Source organism: Balaenoptera musculus, chromosome 11 (assembly GCF_009873245.2).
Source record: "Balaenoptera musculus isolate JJ_BM4_2016_0621 chromosome 11, mBalMus1.pri.v3, whole genome shotgun sequence".
Taxonomy (NCBI): domain Eukaryota; kingdom Metazoa; phylum Chordata; class Mammalia; order Artiodactyla; family Balaenopteridae; genus Balaenoptera; species Balaenoptera musculus.
In genome coordinates this window covers 24,298,114-24,314,402 of record NC_045795.1, presented here as the reverse complement: position 1 = coordinate 24,314,402, position 16,289 = coordinate 24,298,114, and the positions used below count along the sequence as shown (strand labels likewise).

General features: G+C 40.5%; 1 protein-coding gene across 1 annotated transcript; it reads left to right on the top strand.

The window, feature by feature from the left end:
- The first annotated feature begins 287 nt into the window (after positions 1-287).
- On the top strand, positions 288-9,840 carry LOC118903938 (DLA class II histocompatibility antigen, DR-1 beta chain-like). Its single transcript, XM_036869499.1, has 7 exons — positions 288-459; positions 1,418-1,427; positions 4,031-4,284; positions 6,582-6,863; positions 7,622-7,732; positions 8,215-8,238; positions 8,528-9,840. The coding sequence occupies exons 1-7, from the start codon at positions 354-356 to the stop codon at positions 8,539-8,541; spliced, it is 801 nt and encodes a 266-aa protein (XP_036725394.1). The 5' UTR covers positions 288-353; the 3' UTR covers positions 8,542-9,840.
- Positions 9,841-16,289: the final 6,449 nt, after the last annotated feature.

Sequence of the window (16,289 nt, the reverse complement as noted above, 5' to 3'; positions counted from 1 at the left end):
GCTTAGTTGCTACGCGGCATGTGGGATCCTCCCAGACCAGGGCTCGAACCCGTGTCCCCTGCATTGGCAGGCAGACTCCTAACCACTGCGCCACCAGGGAAGCCCTAAAACAATCCTTTTAATGGAGGAAATTCGAAGTTTCAGAAGAGCACCTTCATACTGAATCTCTGACCATTAAGTGATGATGCTTCTCATCTGTGATGCTGATTGGTTCTCTAACACAGAGAACATCCAATCCAGGAGCAAATACTGAATTCCTTGGTTGGTGTCACTTGGGTGGAGGAGGGTCACAGTACCCATTTGAGTGGGGCTTGCCTGCTCCCCTCACACCCTGTCCTCTCCTGTTCTCCAGCATGGTGTCTCTGTATTTCTCCGGAGGCTCCTGGATGGCAGCTCTGACAGTGATACTGATGGTGCTGAGCCCGTCCCTCGCTTGGGCCAGGGAGACCCAATGTAAGTGCACACTTTGGGGGGTGAGCTATTGTGGGGTGGGGGAAGGAAGGGAGTTAGCTTTATCTCTGTGTCCAGACCAGCCTTCTTTAAAAATTGTGACTTTTCGGGCTTCCCTGGTGGTGCAGTGACTTTGTTTTTAGTGACCACCTATCTTTATCACATGGATCTATCTACAACAAAACGTGCCTGGATACTTGCCCTCTTAAAGAGTGTGGCATACGTAGCCTCCGTATCTATAGTCTATTTCTTCTCAAGTGTCCTCCAATGAAACTTCCCCAGCCTTGCATCCCATCCCTTCAGGTGTTTGAAAAGATTTAGAAAAAATGATGTTAAAATAATTTTCCATTAACAGATCTCTTTATTATGTTGAATTGTACAAGAAAAAGGGAAAGTTTCTCTGAAGATTTTATGGCGAATCTAAATACTTAGGAAGATCTCTCCTAGAAGGTCCTGTCTTATGTCCTCAACAGGATCTGTGTTGCTGCTACCTCTCCCTAATATATGAGGATGTATCAAGGGAACTCCCCCATTATCTTCTTTCCATTTTCCCTGAACTCCAATGTTTATAAGGTTTGAATGTCTGTACTAGGAGTTCTTTGACAGAAGTTGGGGTTAGTTTTCTCTCTATTTCTCCTTGGTAAGGCACCCTGGAGCTGAAGCAAGGATTCTTAGTACTTGGAATGACCCTGTAGATAAAGAGCACCTATGGGGGTGTTCTTTGATGCCTTAAAAAATGTAAGGCATCTTCTGAACACCCAACACAGGTTAGTGACCATTATAAATCTATTTTGAGCCTTTCTTTTTTTTAAAAAAAATTTATTTATTTATTTATTTTTGGCCGAGTTGGGTTGCTGTGCGCGGGTTTTCTCTAGTTGTGGCTAGCGGGGGCTACTCTTCGTTGCGGTGTGCGGGCTTCTCATTGCGGTGGCTTCTCTTGTTGCGGAGCATGGGCTCTAGACATGAGGGCTTCAGTAGTTGTGGCTCACGGGCTCTAGAGTGCAGGCTCAGTAGTTGTGGTGCATGGGCTTAATTGCTCTGCGGCATGTGGGATCTTCCCAGACCAGGGCTCGAACCCATGTCCCCTGCATTGGCAGGTGGATTCTTAACCACTGTGCCACCAGGGAAGCCTGAGCCTTTCTATACTATCAGTTTCCCCCATATCTCCCCCTTCTCTGGCCGGAGCATAGAATAAATTATATGAAATTCTGATTTTGTAGTTCACAGATAGTCAAATATCTGCAGTTTTACATGGGAAACCATGTACTTCATTAGGGTACAGACAGTGTGAAAGTTGTTTCCATCCCATTAGGCTGAAAGCTGGTAAGCAAGTCAAGGGAACTCATTGGTCTCTTGGAGTCTTGGACCCAAATTTCATAAGATCATGCATCATGCCCTCTGTTTTCCTTTATCAGCTATGTTTGGTCACCTCAAATTTTAGTTCCTCCCTATTTTTCCCCAGCTATGTCATCACCAGATCTGATAATCCCCAAAGTATGCACAGACCCTCAGCACTATAACAGGTTCGCTGGATGATTTCGAACATAATGAACTCTTCCCCTTTTCTTAAAATTACCATTTCCTACCTGTGAATGTTTCTTCCAACTAGTAGAAGAAGAAAGAGGAAATTTGGGTTTTTCATGAGAAGTAGAAGGGATATAGTGTGTCATCAGAATAAAAGAGCGTTGGAGCTGAACCCTTTCTTGCTTTCTGGGATGCCCACAAAAATCAATTCCTAGAACCCTGGGTTTATTAATTTAGACTACAAATATTTTTCTGAGCAACTATTATTATATGCTGGGCTCTATTCTAGGCTCAGACAATCCTATTTGAATAAGATAGAAAAATCCCCAATTATCTTGGAACTTACTTAATGACAAGAAAGACAACAATCCAATAAACATTTAACAGCAACAATGACAACCAACAAAACCAAAAAACATTTCAGAGAGCAACAAGTCCTCTGAAAAGAATACTTCAAGGTTATGGGACAGAGAGTATTGGATTCACCTGCCTTCAATTCAAGTGTCTAGGGAGCTCTCCCTGGAAAGGTGACATTCAGTTGAGACATAAATGATGAGAAGAAGCCAGACATGTGAGGGATCTAAGGGACAAATGCTCCAGGGAGAGGAACCAAGGGAAAGGCCAAACTGTGGGAAGATGTTTGCTGTTTAACGGACAGAAAGAAGGCTAGAGTGACTGAAGCAGAGCAAGCAAGTTGGGGAGTGAAATAAGATGAGGTTGGAAAGGAAATCAGGAGCCAGATCATATTAGGCCCAGATGGTCATGGTGAGAACTTTGATTTTTATTTGTGGAGATATGTGAAGACAAAGTCCTGAGGGATAAGCTTGACCTTCTATCCACCAACCCCCACCATTTAATTCATTAACAAGTCATACAACAATCTACCCCAAATCTGTTCACTCTATTTTTACTACTGTCTTTGTCACTACCACACTAAATGAAGCCACAAGCACACCTTCACTGGAGAATTCTACCATGTTCCTAAATGGTCTCCCTGTCTCCACTTATGGACTCCTAAAATCCAATCTCTATGTAGTACCTACAATTATTTCTTAAAAGTAAACATAAATGACCCTCCTTGTAACGCTTCAGTAGCTTCACGTATCTCTACCTAACCTAGGTTAGGGTTAGGGTTTCCCATTACATTTAGCATGAAGTCAAAATCCTAACATTGTCTCCAAGGCTTCTAAGTACCCCACACCATTTCTCCAGTCTAGTCTTTTACCCTCCTCCTTCCTCACTCTCTGTGCTCAGTGAACTGTTTTCTTCTGATTTCTTGCAGAAGTTCATCATGTCTTTCAAGCTTCTGCACACGATATTACCCTTACCTGAAATATGCCTCCTCTTTCCCTCACATACACCCCCCCACACCCACTCTCCCTTTCAGCTCACATCAACTTAACCTTTCATGTCACATCTTAAATATCAGTCTTTAGAGACTACTTCTCTGACACCCTAACGTAATTATTCTCTGTTCTAGATCTCCGTGCTTTTCTTGTGACATTTCTGGCTCCTGTATAATTAATTCTTGTGTGGTTGGGTTTTGTCCATCACTTTCACTAAATTTTATGCTCCTAGAAGGTAGGGGAGATGTTTGTTTTTCCTTCTGTGGAATCCCAGGGGCAGCAGCACAGGCTTGGCACAAGGTCAGCACTAGGTAAGGAAGTGTTTCAGGAACAGCTAAAGGGTGGTGGGGTGAGAGGAGGAAGCAGAGAGTGTTTTTCTGGTGGAGGCATGCAGGAGGAGGTGGTGATGGGGCAAATCCTGGTCCCGCTCAGGCTTGGAGGTCCCCAGCCAAGTACAGAGCTGACTGCATCCCAAATGCCTTAGGATCAGAGGGGTCTCCTCCACCCACCATGGTCTCGCTTGACCCTGCAGATCAAAGATGAACCCGTGGGGTAGTTGGGGGTGCCAGTGGAGCCAATAAGGGAGTGTCTTAGTGCCCCGTCCTCCGTCTGGGTGCCCTGCATTTGTGGGTATTGCCTTCAGTCTCTTCCCAGGAGCCCGCCCAGGTGATCAGATCTTTCCTGTCCCCACAGCACTTTTCGTGCAACAGTTTAAGGGGCGAGTGTCGGTTCTCTAATGAGACAGAGAGGGTGCGGCTAGTGGTCAGACACATCTATAACCGGGAGGAGTTCGCGCGCTTCGACAGCGACGTGGGCGAGTACCGGGCGGTGAGCGAGCTGGGCCGGCCGGACGCCGAGTACTGGAACAGCCAGAAGGACATCCTGGAGCAGAGACGGGCCGAGGTGGACACGGTGTGCAGACACAACTACGGGGTTGGTGAGAGCTTCACGGTGCAGCGGCGAGGTGAGCGCGGGGCTGGGCGGCCAGCGGGCGGGGGGCAGTGCGTGTGGGTGTGTGTTTGAGACAGAGACAGAGACAGGGAGACACAGAGACGGGGACAGAGGAGACTGCGTTCGGGGGGCGGGGGGTGTGTAGGACTGCGAGCAAGTACGAGTTAGGCGGGTTCCTGTTGTCTGGAGACAGTGTGTGATTTTGTCAGTGACTGTGAGAGGGGACAGAGCGTGTGTGGTGTGCGGAGGCCCGGGAGGGAGGGGAGGTGTGGCGGGAGGGGTGCAGGAGGGAGGCTCCGGGCGTCCTTGGTGGTCCCTGTGGGGGAGGGGAGGGGAGGGGGAGGGGAGGGGAGGGGAGGAAACCCCCACTGGGGTGGGCGGTTAGAGATGCGGGAGGGACTTCAAGGTGTCTATGGTTGGGGGAAGGTTTGGGGGAGGAGAGGTGAGGAAAGTGAAAGGATTGGGAGCCTGTGAGGAGAAGAGTCACAGCGTGCTCTGGGCACACACCCTCTTACTCCTGACACCCCAGAAATAAGTGTGCTGCGTCTGTCTGTGTGCAGGAGCACTTCACTGAGAAAAAGGTGTCAGACTACTTTTTGACAGGTGCGGGCAGGGGAGCCTCTGAGGCACCTCTGATCTCTCTGAAGCTTATTTCAGGTCTAAATTTCTTGCTTTTTTTCTCCTTAGTATATATATTTTACATAGTTGAAATGATAGTGAAATCAACTTTTTGAATTATAATTTTGTTACTTAATATGCTGATGTTACTATTTTTTATAATGCTAGTAGTATTTGAGTAGTTACATATTATCCTTTTTATACTTGTAACAATTTACCTCATTTTACTTTACATTCCCCTTTATTAGATCTTTTTACAACATTACCAAACAGTTGAAAATTTATATCTTTTTGTTTTTATTTTCTATTTCTTTGATTTCTAAGGTTCTTGAACATTTTTCACATATTTATTGGCTAACCTTTGTTATGGCTCTAAGAATTATCTATTGTTGACTATGTCTGGGGTCCTGGTGGTTTTCTCGGTGATTTTACGGGTTCTCTATGCATTTAGATTAACAAGTTGCTGACATTTGATTTGGCTTTTTCTCCAGTTTGTGGTTTATGTTTTGATTCTGTTCATTATATTCCAAGTTAGGAATTTAAACATTTTTATTTAATGAAATATACTGCAAAATTGTTAGTGATGATTTACCATCAGTCTTAAATCTACCACTTTGCATTACTGTAAAAATGTTTTTCCCCCCAGGTTTCTCTTTTGCAAATAATAATTGTGTTTATTGTGGCCAGTGGTGTCAAGGATTGTCTCAGGAACTAAGCACACATATTAATGAGTCTCAGACCCTGCCCTGAACTGAAATGTCAGCTTAAAAAGAAAGACAATTGTAAAATGATACAATTCCAGTAATAGATCTGCTTGTTTTGCAAAGCAGAGGAATTGATCAGCTGAGTGTAATAATAAGCTTTTGTTTTGTTTTGTTTTGTTTTGTTTTGTTTTGTTTTGTTTTGTTTAATGAATGACTTGACTTGGTCTTTTCTCTCCCCTTCAGGAATCATGCTTTCCTTGGGACTCAACTCAGAGTTTAAGAATCACCTTTGTCTATTCCTGCTTCCCAGGGTAGAACCCTTTCTGTGGTGTTCTAAGGTGTGAGTGTAGCATTCCCAGGATTTTATCCTCTGTCTCCCCATCTACCCCAAGCTGTCCCCTAATTTATCCACACTGCTTTGAGTCATATTTTCTCTCCAAGTAAATGAAGATAGTAAATAGCTAACATATATTAAAGACTAAGTTCCAGCCATTGTTTCACATACTTTAGGTACATTAATCCTCACATAACCCTAAGAGATAAGTTAGTATTATTATCCCCCTTTACAGGTAAGCAACCTGAGGCACAGAGGAATTTTAAAATTCACCCAGGATCAATCAGTAAGAGGCAGAGCCTGGATTTGAACTCAGGCACCCTGGCTCCAGAAATCATGCTATTAATAATACACTATATACTGTGCAAAGATTTGCAAACACATCAATTCAACAATGAATAACTCTTTCATGCTACGAAAAAACAAAACAATAGAAAACAAATTTCCTGAACATCTGTCAGATCTAATGGGCCCATACTGTAAGCATTAAAGTCAAGTCTTATGGCACTAATTTCTGTTGGACTACATGACCAGCTTTCAGGGAGGCCTGCCAGAGACTGAAGACTGGGACTAGAGACTGGGGGCAGAAAGGCAGCCAACCAACGAGACTTACTCTGTCTCCCTCACTTATCCCCTCTACCTTTTCTCTCCTAGTGGTGCCTACAGTGACTGTGTATCCTGCAAAGACACAGCCCCTGCAGCTCCACAACCTCCTGGTCTGCTCTGTGAATGGTTTCTATCCAGGCCACATTGAAGTCAGGTGGTTCCAGAACGGCCAGGAAGAGGAGGCTGGGGTGGTGTCCACAGGCCTGATCCCTAATGGGGACTGGACCTTCCAGACCATGGTGATGCTTGAAACAGTCCCTCAGAGTGGAGAGGTCTACACCTGCCATGTGGAGCACCCCAGCCGGACGAGCCCTCTCACAGCGGAATGGAGTGAGAAGCTTTCTGGCCTCATAAGTTCCTCACCTACCAAGGAGGGATCTTGCTTACCCCTGAGGGTTCGGTTTCTCCTCTCCCCATAGCATGTGTTTATTTGCTCCATGTTCTCCTCTCCTTCAGCTGAGGTTATTATTGAGGATATCACAGGAACCTTATAATATCCTGTGATAGAAATCCTCTGATAGTTTACAGATATCCTGTGATATTTTCTACAAGTACCTAAACCCCCTAGGAGGCGATTCTGCCTGACATGCAGAAAAGAGGTGTCCCTGTTTTGAGCCTCCGTGAAATCTCAGGTCATGGTCACTATATGGCCCTGGGCACCAGTCCCCTGCCTCAGGCTAGGCTTGTACTTCTGACACTGTTTCTCTGAGATGTTCACTGTGATCTGTGAAGGGGCACATCCTCTGCAATGTAGGGACCTTCCTGACATGAGGGAAGTCCAACCTCAGTTCTGCCTTTTATTAGCTCTGTCACCCTAGACAAGCTACATAATATCATTGAGTCCCAGGCTCCTCACCCATCAGATGTTGTAGTCATGGCCTTATGTCAGGGCTGTGATATTTAAATGAGTTCAATGTCTTAACCTTGTAGCTACTCTGTATTTTTAACCTCTTTTCCAGAAATGACCAATCATTCTAGTTCTTCCAGGGCAGCCTTCTTTCCCCATTCTCAAAGATCTCAACCTCAGAATCTCAATTAGAGAAGTTGGATTTGGGATAAGAATCACTAAAACTAGCTTCTTTTCTCAGGGGCACAGTCTGAATTTGCTCAGAGCAAGATGCTGAGTGGAATCGGGGCCTTTGTTCTGGGTCTGCTCTTCCTTGGGGTGGGACTGTTCATCTACTTCAGGAATCAGAAAGGTAAGGAACCTGTTGGCAGCTGAGATGCCCCACAGACTTTTTGGAGAAAGAAAGATGGTTTTGCTCAAGTTTGTTCTCTGTATATCAGTGACTGTGTATAAAACTTCTATTTCCCCTTTATTGACCTCAAATTTCCAGAAATCCAGAAATCAACAGTTCATGGTTACTTATGGTTGAAAAATAAGAGGTGATGGCCTGTAGAGATAAAAGAAGAGTTAACATGCATGGAGATTTTGGGTGGAGATCCTGGGGCAAATGCAGGAAGAGACACAATGGCTGATGAAATTACACTGGAATTTTGTGACAGAAACTTCATGGATCACATGCTCCTAGTGTCTGCTCTCCTGTCTACCCTGGCATTAGGGGATAAGTGTTGTGGTGTAGGGAAATATCAGGTGGGGGCCTGGGGCTGGGGACGTGGTATCTGGGGACAGAATTCCTTCCATATCGTTTAAATATATATCTTCTCTTCTCTTTCCCAGGACACTCCGGACTTCAGCCAACAGGTAATGCCCTTTAATCCTCTTTTAGAGATAGATTTGGTCTCCTAGAACTGGTTGTAGAGATGACAAGACAGGAGACAGACATAACGGGTATGACTTTTTGAATTCTAAACTTCTTCTTGCCACTTAACAAAAGGCCAGTTCTCTAAAGTAGCTTTGGCTCAGGGAGATCTAGGAATTTTTTTTCCCTTCTTACAGTACTGCTTTAACATGAGACCCTGGGAGAGGGGGAAAGCAGCTGCTTGAAGAATTAGCTTGTAGTAAAAACAACTCTATCGTCTGTCTTCTGCAGGACTCCTAAACTGAAGTGAAGATAATGACACTCATAAGAGGAAGAACCTTCTGGCTCAGCTACTTTGCAGCATGAAAGTGTTTCCTGTTGGGCTTTTAATCCACAAAGAGAGTACTTTCTCAAGATCTGGTTTGCTCCTGCAGAAAATCTCCTCCCTGATGACTTTGTCAGCCCCTGCCGCTTGACCTGGAAATCCGGAATATTGAAGGCAGTATCCTATCTTCATTCTTTCCTGGTCCCTTTTATATTCAAGCCTTCTGGCCTCCCTTTCATCTGAACACATCTTTAACCCACATTTCTTTACGAAGTTTTGCTCAAATAAACGTGGAGTGAGAAGCATCTGATACAGCTTCAAGGAAAAACAGAGGCAAAAAAGAAAAAAGAGAGGGAGAGAGAAAGGGAGTGTCTGGTGGGGAGGGTGGGCAGCGGGAGGGTGAGAATTTCCCCCTCTATCCTTCCTGAGTTCCTGTGGCTAGACTATTAATAAAATTGATGCAAGACAGAGTAGCAAGAGAAAAAGAAACAAATTTTAATTCACATGCATGGAGGTCTCTAGAAATAGGACCTAAGAAGTGGCCAAAGCAGGTAGCTTTTATGCTTTTTAGACAAAGAAACAATAAGTTTGTGAGTAATTGACAGGACAAAGAAACTTAGGTTTTGGGTGCTCTAATAGTGAAGAACCTAACCAAAGTTTGGGCTTGAGGTAGTATCAATAAATTAAAGACGCAACAAGGTTTGTTTATATAGGTTTCTTGGTCTGAATTCCTGTCTCTGGTGATAAGTGTGTCATACCTCCAGATGCAGGAAGTGCATCTTTCACATGAGAGGTTATTTCCTGCTTTCAGGGAGACAGAAGGAGGGTCAGAGTGTCCCTCTTGCATTGGCCATTTCTTAAGTAACTTTAGTTCAAAATAATCAATATGCCATTGTGACATATTTGGGAACAGCCTTCCCTGAGCCCCAACAAGAGGTTTTCAATAATAGTTTTTATTTTTATTCCTGAATTTTGGTCACATGTGGGTCTCGTAGGTTTCTTTACTTCATTCTCTGTTTTATCTTGAGTTTTCTGTATTCTGTAATCAGGAGTATTTAGCTGAGATAGTAGCCAGTTTTGGGAAATTAAGTAATACACTTCTAGATAATCCATGGCTTATTAAAGAATAAATCAGATGAGAAATTAGAAAACTATGGGAATGTTAAAATAGATTTTCAGTACATGTGATATGCAACCAAAGGAATCTCCAGAGGGAAATTTATAGATTTAAATGCTTATATTATAAAAGGAAAAATATATAAAAATCAGAGACCTAAACTTTTATCTTAAGCATCTAGGAAAAGTAAATTTAACTTGAAAAATAGAGGAAAGGAAATAATAAAGTTAAAAGAGAAAATTAATACAATTGAAAATAAATGTATAATAAAGAAAATTAACAAAACTAGAAGGTTTTCTTTCTTTTCTTTCACTTTTTAAATAAATCACCTACAAGATTGCTAAAGAAGAAAAAAAAATCTAAATTAGAAATTATTAACACCTGGAATGTAAAAGATAATATTCCTAAAGATCCTACAGGCATTAAAAAGATACTAAGAAGATATTATAAAGAATTTTATGCCAGTAGATTTGATATTTTAGATGAAATTCATTGAAAAACACTAAATTTCATGATCTATTTCTGTGTAACAAATCATCCCCAAACTTAGTGGCTTAAAACTGTAGCTATTTGATGATTTTTCACAGTTCTAAGAGTTGGTTGAGCTTAGTGGGTGGTTTTCATGGAGGGTCTCTCACATGGCTGCAGTCAGACAGTAGCTGGGGCTGGGGTCCTCTGGAGGCTCATCTGGGACACTGAGACACTCTCTCCCTCTGCATGAAGTTCCAGTGCCTCTAACGTGGGCTATGTGGTTCCATCAGCTGTGCAAACAAGCCTGATGCCTCAGGACTCCCAAGAGAGGAAAGTAAAAGCTACAAGACTTCTTTAAACTTAGCTTCAGAACTAGTGTGGGGTAATTTCCATCACATTATAATGGTCTAAGTGAGTATAGGGTCAGTCCAGATTTAAGGGGAGGGGATATACAATCTACGTCTCCATGAGATAAATGCAAATAATTTGTACCCTTCTTTAATCTACCCCATATAATTTACCAAAGCTGACTCAAAATAGACAATCTGTATAGTGGTACATCTGATAAAGAAATTTAGATCATCCGTTAATTGAAATCCAAGGCCCCGTTTGCTTCAATGTTAAATCTTACTAAATTTTTCCAATCCATCTGAAATTGGTTTTTATTGAAATTTGACTAGGTGTCACATTAAATTTCCTTAAATGGACCTTCAAATGACCTAGCAGCATTTATTGAAAAGACCGGCTTTCCCCCATTGCTCTGCAGTGTCACCATAGACCAGAGCATTGCATTTGTGAGGGGATCTGTTTCTAGAATTTCTCTTTTGTTCTGTTGTGCAGTTTGTCTATACTTGAGCCAACACCACACTATATCACTTAATATATCACACAGTGTTAACTCATATAGCTTTCATTATCTTGTGCTGAATTTCTTCCAGGTTTTTTTTTTTTCTAATTTTTCAAAATTTTCTTGGCTAATCTAAGACTATAGTATTTACATGTGAATTTTTAAATTCAGCTTGGCAATCCTCCCACACCACCACCACCAACAACAACAACAAGAAAACCCCAAAACAGTGAAGAAACAAAACAAAACTAGCAAGGAAACCAGCAAACAAAATTCCTTGCCATGATGTGAATGAGATTTTTACTGAATTTAGATTAATTTAGAGAGAACTGACATCTTTAAAATATTTACTCTTATGATTGATCTCCAAACTTTGTATTCTCATCATTTATGTAGTTCTACTAATTTCTCTTAATGATGATTTGTAGTTTTCACTATAGAAATCTCACTCATCTTTTATTAGATTTATTCCTTGATAATTGACATTTTTGGATGCTATTGCAAATGGTATCATTTTCTTGATTCCAAGGAATGCTCCCCCCCCAAAAAAAACCCCACTGCTACAACTAATAAGAAAGTTCATTAAGGTTGCAGAATTCAAAATCAACCCAAAAAATTGATTTGTATTCTACATATGGCAATGAAGGCATTAAACAAAAATTAAGTATACAATATCATTTACAATCTGGTAAACTGAGGCCCACCAAAATTTTTTCAAGACTTTATTTGAGGGACTATCAACTCAAATCCAGCAGTGCCAAACCGAAAGTGGTTAGGAGCACTCCACCAACACGAGCTGGGGGAAAGACTTTTATAAAAATGAGGCAGAAGGAAAGAAAGGAAATTATTTGATTGGCTATAACTTAAGTGGCCGCCTTACTTGCAAAAGCCTAGTGGGGTGTTTGTGACTGGTTGCTCTTAAATTCGTTTTCTGGGATACGAGTGCATTAACGGATATTAGATCTGGCTTGGGTTTGGGTTTGCTTATGCAGGCTACCTAGGCATTCGAGCCATCTCAGTCTAATGGCCTCCTTATGTAATTACTTCAGCAATTCCCCCCTTTTGGTCATCCTCTCATGTGTTTGTTATTAGCACACTCTCAGTTATCAGCAGCGTGACTTGTTTCGCTGTGAAACTTATAGGTTATGAAATCACTTTTGAGGAAGGTTTTTGCTGTTCATCTCATTGTTCATCTTGTTTCTGTTTCTCAAAGCACAGTGAGACAATCTGATGTATTAATGGTGCTGTGAACACCTATAAAACCCTTGAGAGAACACAGCTCGTCAGGGAGACAACAATGATGGCTATCAGAAGGAAAATACCAAGAGACTGAAATATGCATCTATTCAGAGGCCCCATGAACCAAATCATTCTGTACCAAACAAATAAAAGAATGTACATGAAGAGGCACTAATTTCTTTTAGCCAAGTGGCTTAATAATTTTTTGTATTTGAGTTTCTATAATACCAGAGGTATTTGCAGGAGATATTTGGTATCGCAGACTCCTGTGGCCAGCAAATAATTTAAATTCTATTATCTAAAACCACCTGTTAGGTCAAAATAATCCTTATGCCAAAGAGGCATATTGTATGGTGGCATATTCTGCTACCCTTCAAGGTCATGCTGCCATGATTTGTGCTTGTTTTGCTTATTTTTATTTTGCTTCTCTTAGATTTTTATCAATAGGCTGTAAAAATTTTGAAGAAAACTAATGGAATTTATAACGTCACTAAGCATGATATCTAACTATTTTGCTTGCATTTTAATTTGAAATTTTCATAATAACTCAATGTGATAAAAATTAGTTTCAGTCTAAGTTAAGAAAATGGGTAAAGTGATGAAAGGGAAAAACCTACAACCAAGGTTACTCTACCCAGCAAAGATCTCATTCAGATTCGACGGAGAAATTAAAACCTTTACAGACAAGCAAAAGCAAAGAGAATTCAGCACCACCAAACCAGCTTGGCAACAAATGCTAAAGGAACTTTTCTAGGCAGGAAACACAAAAGAGGGAAAAGACCTACAAAAACAAACCCAAAACAATTAAGAAAATGGTAATAGGAACATACATATCAATAATTATCTTAAATGTAAATGGATTAAATGCTCCCACCAAAAGACATAGACTGACTGAATGGATACAAAAACAAGACCCGTATATACGCTGTCTACAAGAGACCTACTTCAGACCTAGGGACACATACAGACTGAAAGTGAGGGGATGGAAAAAGATATTCCATGCAAATGGAAATCAAAAGAAAGCTGGAGTAGCAATTCTCGTATCAGACAAAATAGACTTTAAAATAAACACTATTACAAGAGACAAAGAAGGACACTACATAATGATCAAGGGATCAATCCATAAGTTGTAAATATTTATGCACCCAACATAGCACCTCAATACATAAGGCAAATGCTAACAGCCATAAAAGGGGACATCGACAGTAACACAATAATAGTAGGGGACTTTAACACCCCATTTTCACCAATGGGCAGATCAACCAAAATGAAAATAAATAAGGAAACACAAGCTTTAAATGACACATTAAACAAGATGGACTAAATTGATATTTATAGGAAATTCCATCCAAAAACAACAGAATACACTTTCTTCACAAGTGCTCATGGAACATTCTCCAGGATAGATCATATATTGGGTCACAAATCAAGCCTTGGTAAATTTAAGAAAATTGAAATCATATCAAGTATCTTTTCTGACCAGAACGCTATGAGACTAGATATCAATTACAGGAAAAAATCTGAAAAAATACAAACTCATGAAGTCTAAACAATACACTACAAAATAACTAAGAGATCACTGAAGAAATCAAAGAGGAAATCAAAAAATACCTAGAAACAGATGACAATGAAAACACAATGACCCAAAACCTATGGGATGCAGGAAAAGCAGTTCTAAGAGGGAAGTTTATAGCAATACAAACCTACCTCAAGAAACAAGAAAAATCTCAAATAAGCAACCTAACCTTACACCTAAAGCAATTAGAGAAAGAAAAACAAAAACCCCCAAAGTCAGCTGAAGGAAAGAAATCATAAAGATCAGATCAGAAATAAATGGAAAAGAAATGAAGGAAACAATAGCAAAGATCAAAAAAACTAAAAGCTGGTGCTTTGAGAAGATAAAAAAAATTGATAAACCATTAGCTAGACTCGTCAAGGAAAAAAGGGAGAAGACACAAATCAACAGAATTAGAAATGAAAAAGGAGAAGTAACAACAGACATTGCAGAAATACAGAAGATCATGAGAGATTACTACAAGCAACTATATGCCAGTAAAATGGACAACCTGGAAGAAATGGACAAATTCTTAGAAAAGCACAACCTTTCGAGACTGAACCAGGAAGAAATAGAAAATATAAACAGACCAATCACCAGCACTGAAATTGAAACTGTGATTAAAAATCTTCCAACAAACAAAAGCCCAGAACCAGATGGATTCACAGGTGAATTCTATCAAACATTTAGAAAAGAGCTAACACCTATCCTTCTCAAACTCTTCCAAAATATAGCAGAGGGAGGAACACTTCCAAACTCATTCTACAAGGCCACCATCACCTTGATACCAAAACCAGACAAAGATGTCACAAAGAAAGAAAACTAAGGGCCAATATCACTGATGAACATAGATGCAAAAATCCTCAACAAAATACTAGCAAACAGAATCCAGCAGCACATTAAAAGGATCATACAACATGATCAAGTGGGGTTTATCCCAGGAATGCAAGGATTCTTCAATATACGCAAATCAATCAATGTGAGAACCCCTATTAACAAATAGAAGGATAAAAACCATATGATAATCTCAAGAGATGCAGAAAAAGCTTTTGATAAAATTCAACACACATTTATGATAAAAGCCCTCCAGAAAGTAGGCATAGAGGGAACTTACCTCAACATAATAAAGGCCATATGTGACAAACCCACAGCCAACATCGTTCTCAATGGTGAAAAACTGAAACCATTTCATCTAAGATCAGGAACAAGACAAGGTTGCCCACTTTCACCACTATTATTCAACATAGTTTTGGAAGTTTTAGCCATAGCAATCAGAGAAGAAAAAGAAATAAAAGGAATCCAAATTGGAAAAGAAGAAGTAAAACTGTCACTGTTTGCAGATGACATGATACTATACATACAGACTCCTAAAGATGTTACCAGAAAACTACTAGAGCTAATCAATGAATTTGGTAAAGTAGCAGGATGCAAAATTAATGCACAGATATCTCCTGCATTCCTATACACTAATGATGAGAATTCTGAAAGAGAAATTAAGGAAACACTCCCATTTACCATTGCAACAAAAAGAATAAATACCTAGGAATAAACCTACCTAAGGAGACAAAAGACCTGTACGCAGAAAACTATAAGACACTGATGAAAGAAATTAAAGATGATACAACCAGATGGAGAGATATACCATGTTCTTGGATTGGAAGAATCAAGATTGTGAAAATGACTATACTACCCAAAGCAATCTATAGATTTAATGCAATCCCTATCAAACTACCAATGGCATTTTTCACAGAACTAGAACAAAAAAGTTCACAATTTGTGTGGAAACACAAAAGACCCCGAATAGCCAAAGCAATCTTGAGAAAGAAAAATGGAGCTGGAGGAGTCAGGTTCCCTGACTTCAGACTATACTACAAAGCGACAGTAATCAAGACAGTATGGTACTGGCACAAAAACAGAAATATAGATCAATGGAACAGGATAGAAAGCCCAGAGATAAACCCATGCACATATGGTCATGTTATCTTTGATAAAGGAGGCAAGAATATACAATGGAGAAAAGACAACCTCTTCAATAAGTGGTGCTGGGAAAACTGGACAGCTACATGTAAAAGAATGAAATTAGAACACTCCCTAACACCACACTCAAAAATAAACTCAAAATGGATTAAAGACCTAAATGGAAGGCCAGACACTATAAAACTCTTAGAGGACAACATAGGCAGAACACTCTATGACATAAATCACAGCAAGATCCCTTTTGACCCACCTCCTAGAGAAATGGAAATAAAAACAAAAATAAACAAATGGGACCTAATGAAACTTAAAACTTTTGCACTGCAAAGGAAACCATAAACAAGATGAAAAGACAACCCTCAGAATGGGAGAAAATATTTGGAAACAAAGCAACTGACAAAGGATTCATCTCCAAAATATACAAGCAGCTCATGCAGCTCTATATCAGAAAAACAAACAACCCAATCCAAAAATGGGAAGAAGACCTAAACAGACATTTCTCCAAAGAAGATATACAGATTGCCA

Coding starts and splice junctions, on each gene's coding strand:
- LOC118903938 (XM_036869499.1), top strand. CDS start 354: ATGGTGTCTCTGTATTTCTCCGGAGGCTCCTGGATGGCAGCTCTGACA. Junction 6,864..7,621: donor CCCTCTCACAGCGGAATGGA/GTGAGAAGCTTT, acceptor TTCTTTTCTCAG/GGGCACAGTCTGAATTTGCT. Junction 7,733..8,214: donor CTACTTCAGGAATCAGAAAG/GTAAGGAACCTG, acceptor TCTCTTTCCCAG/GACACTCCGGACTTCAGCCA.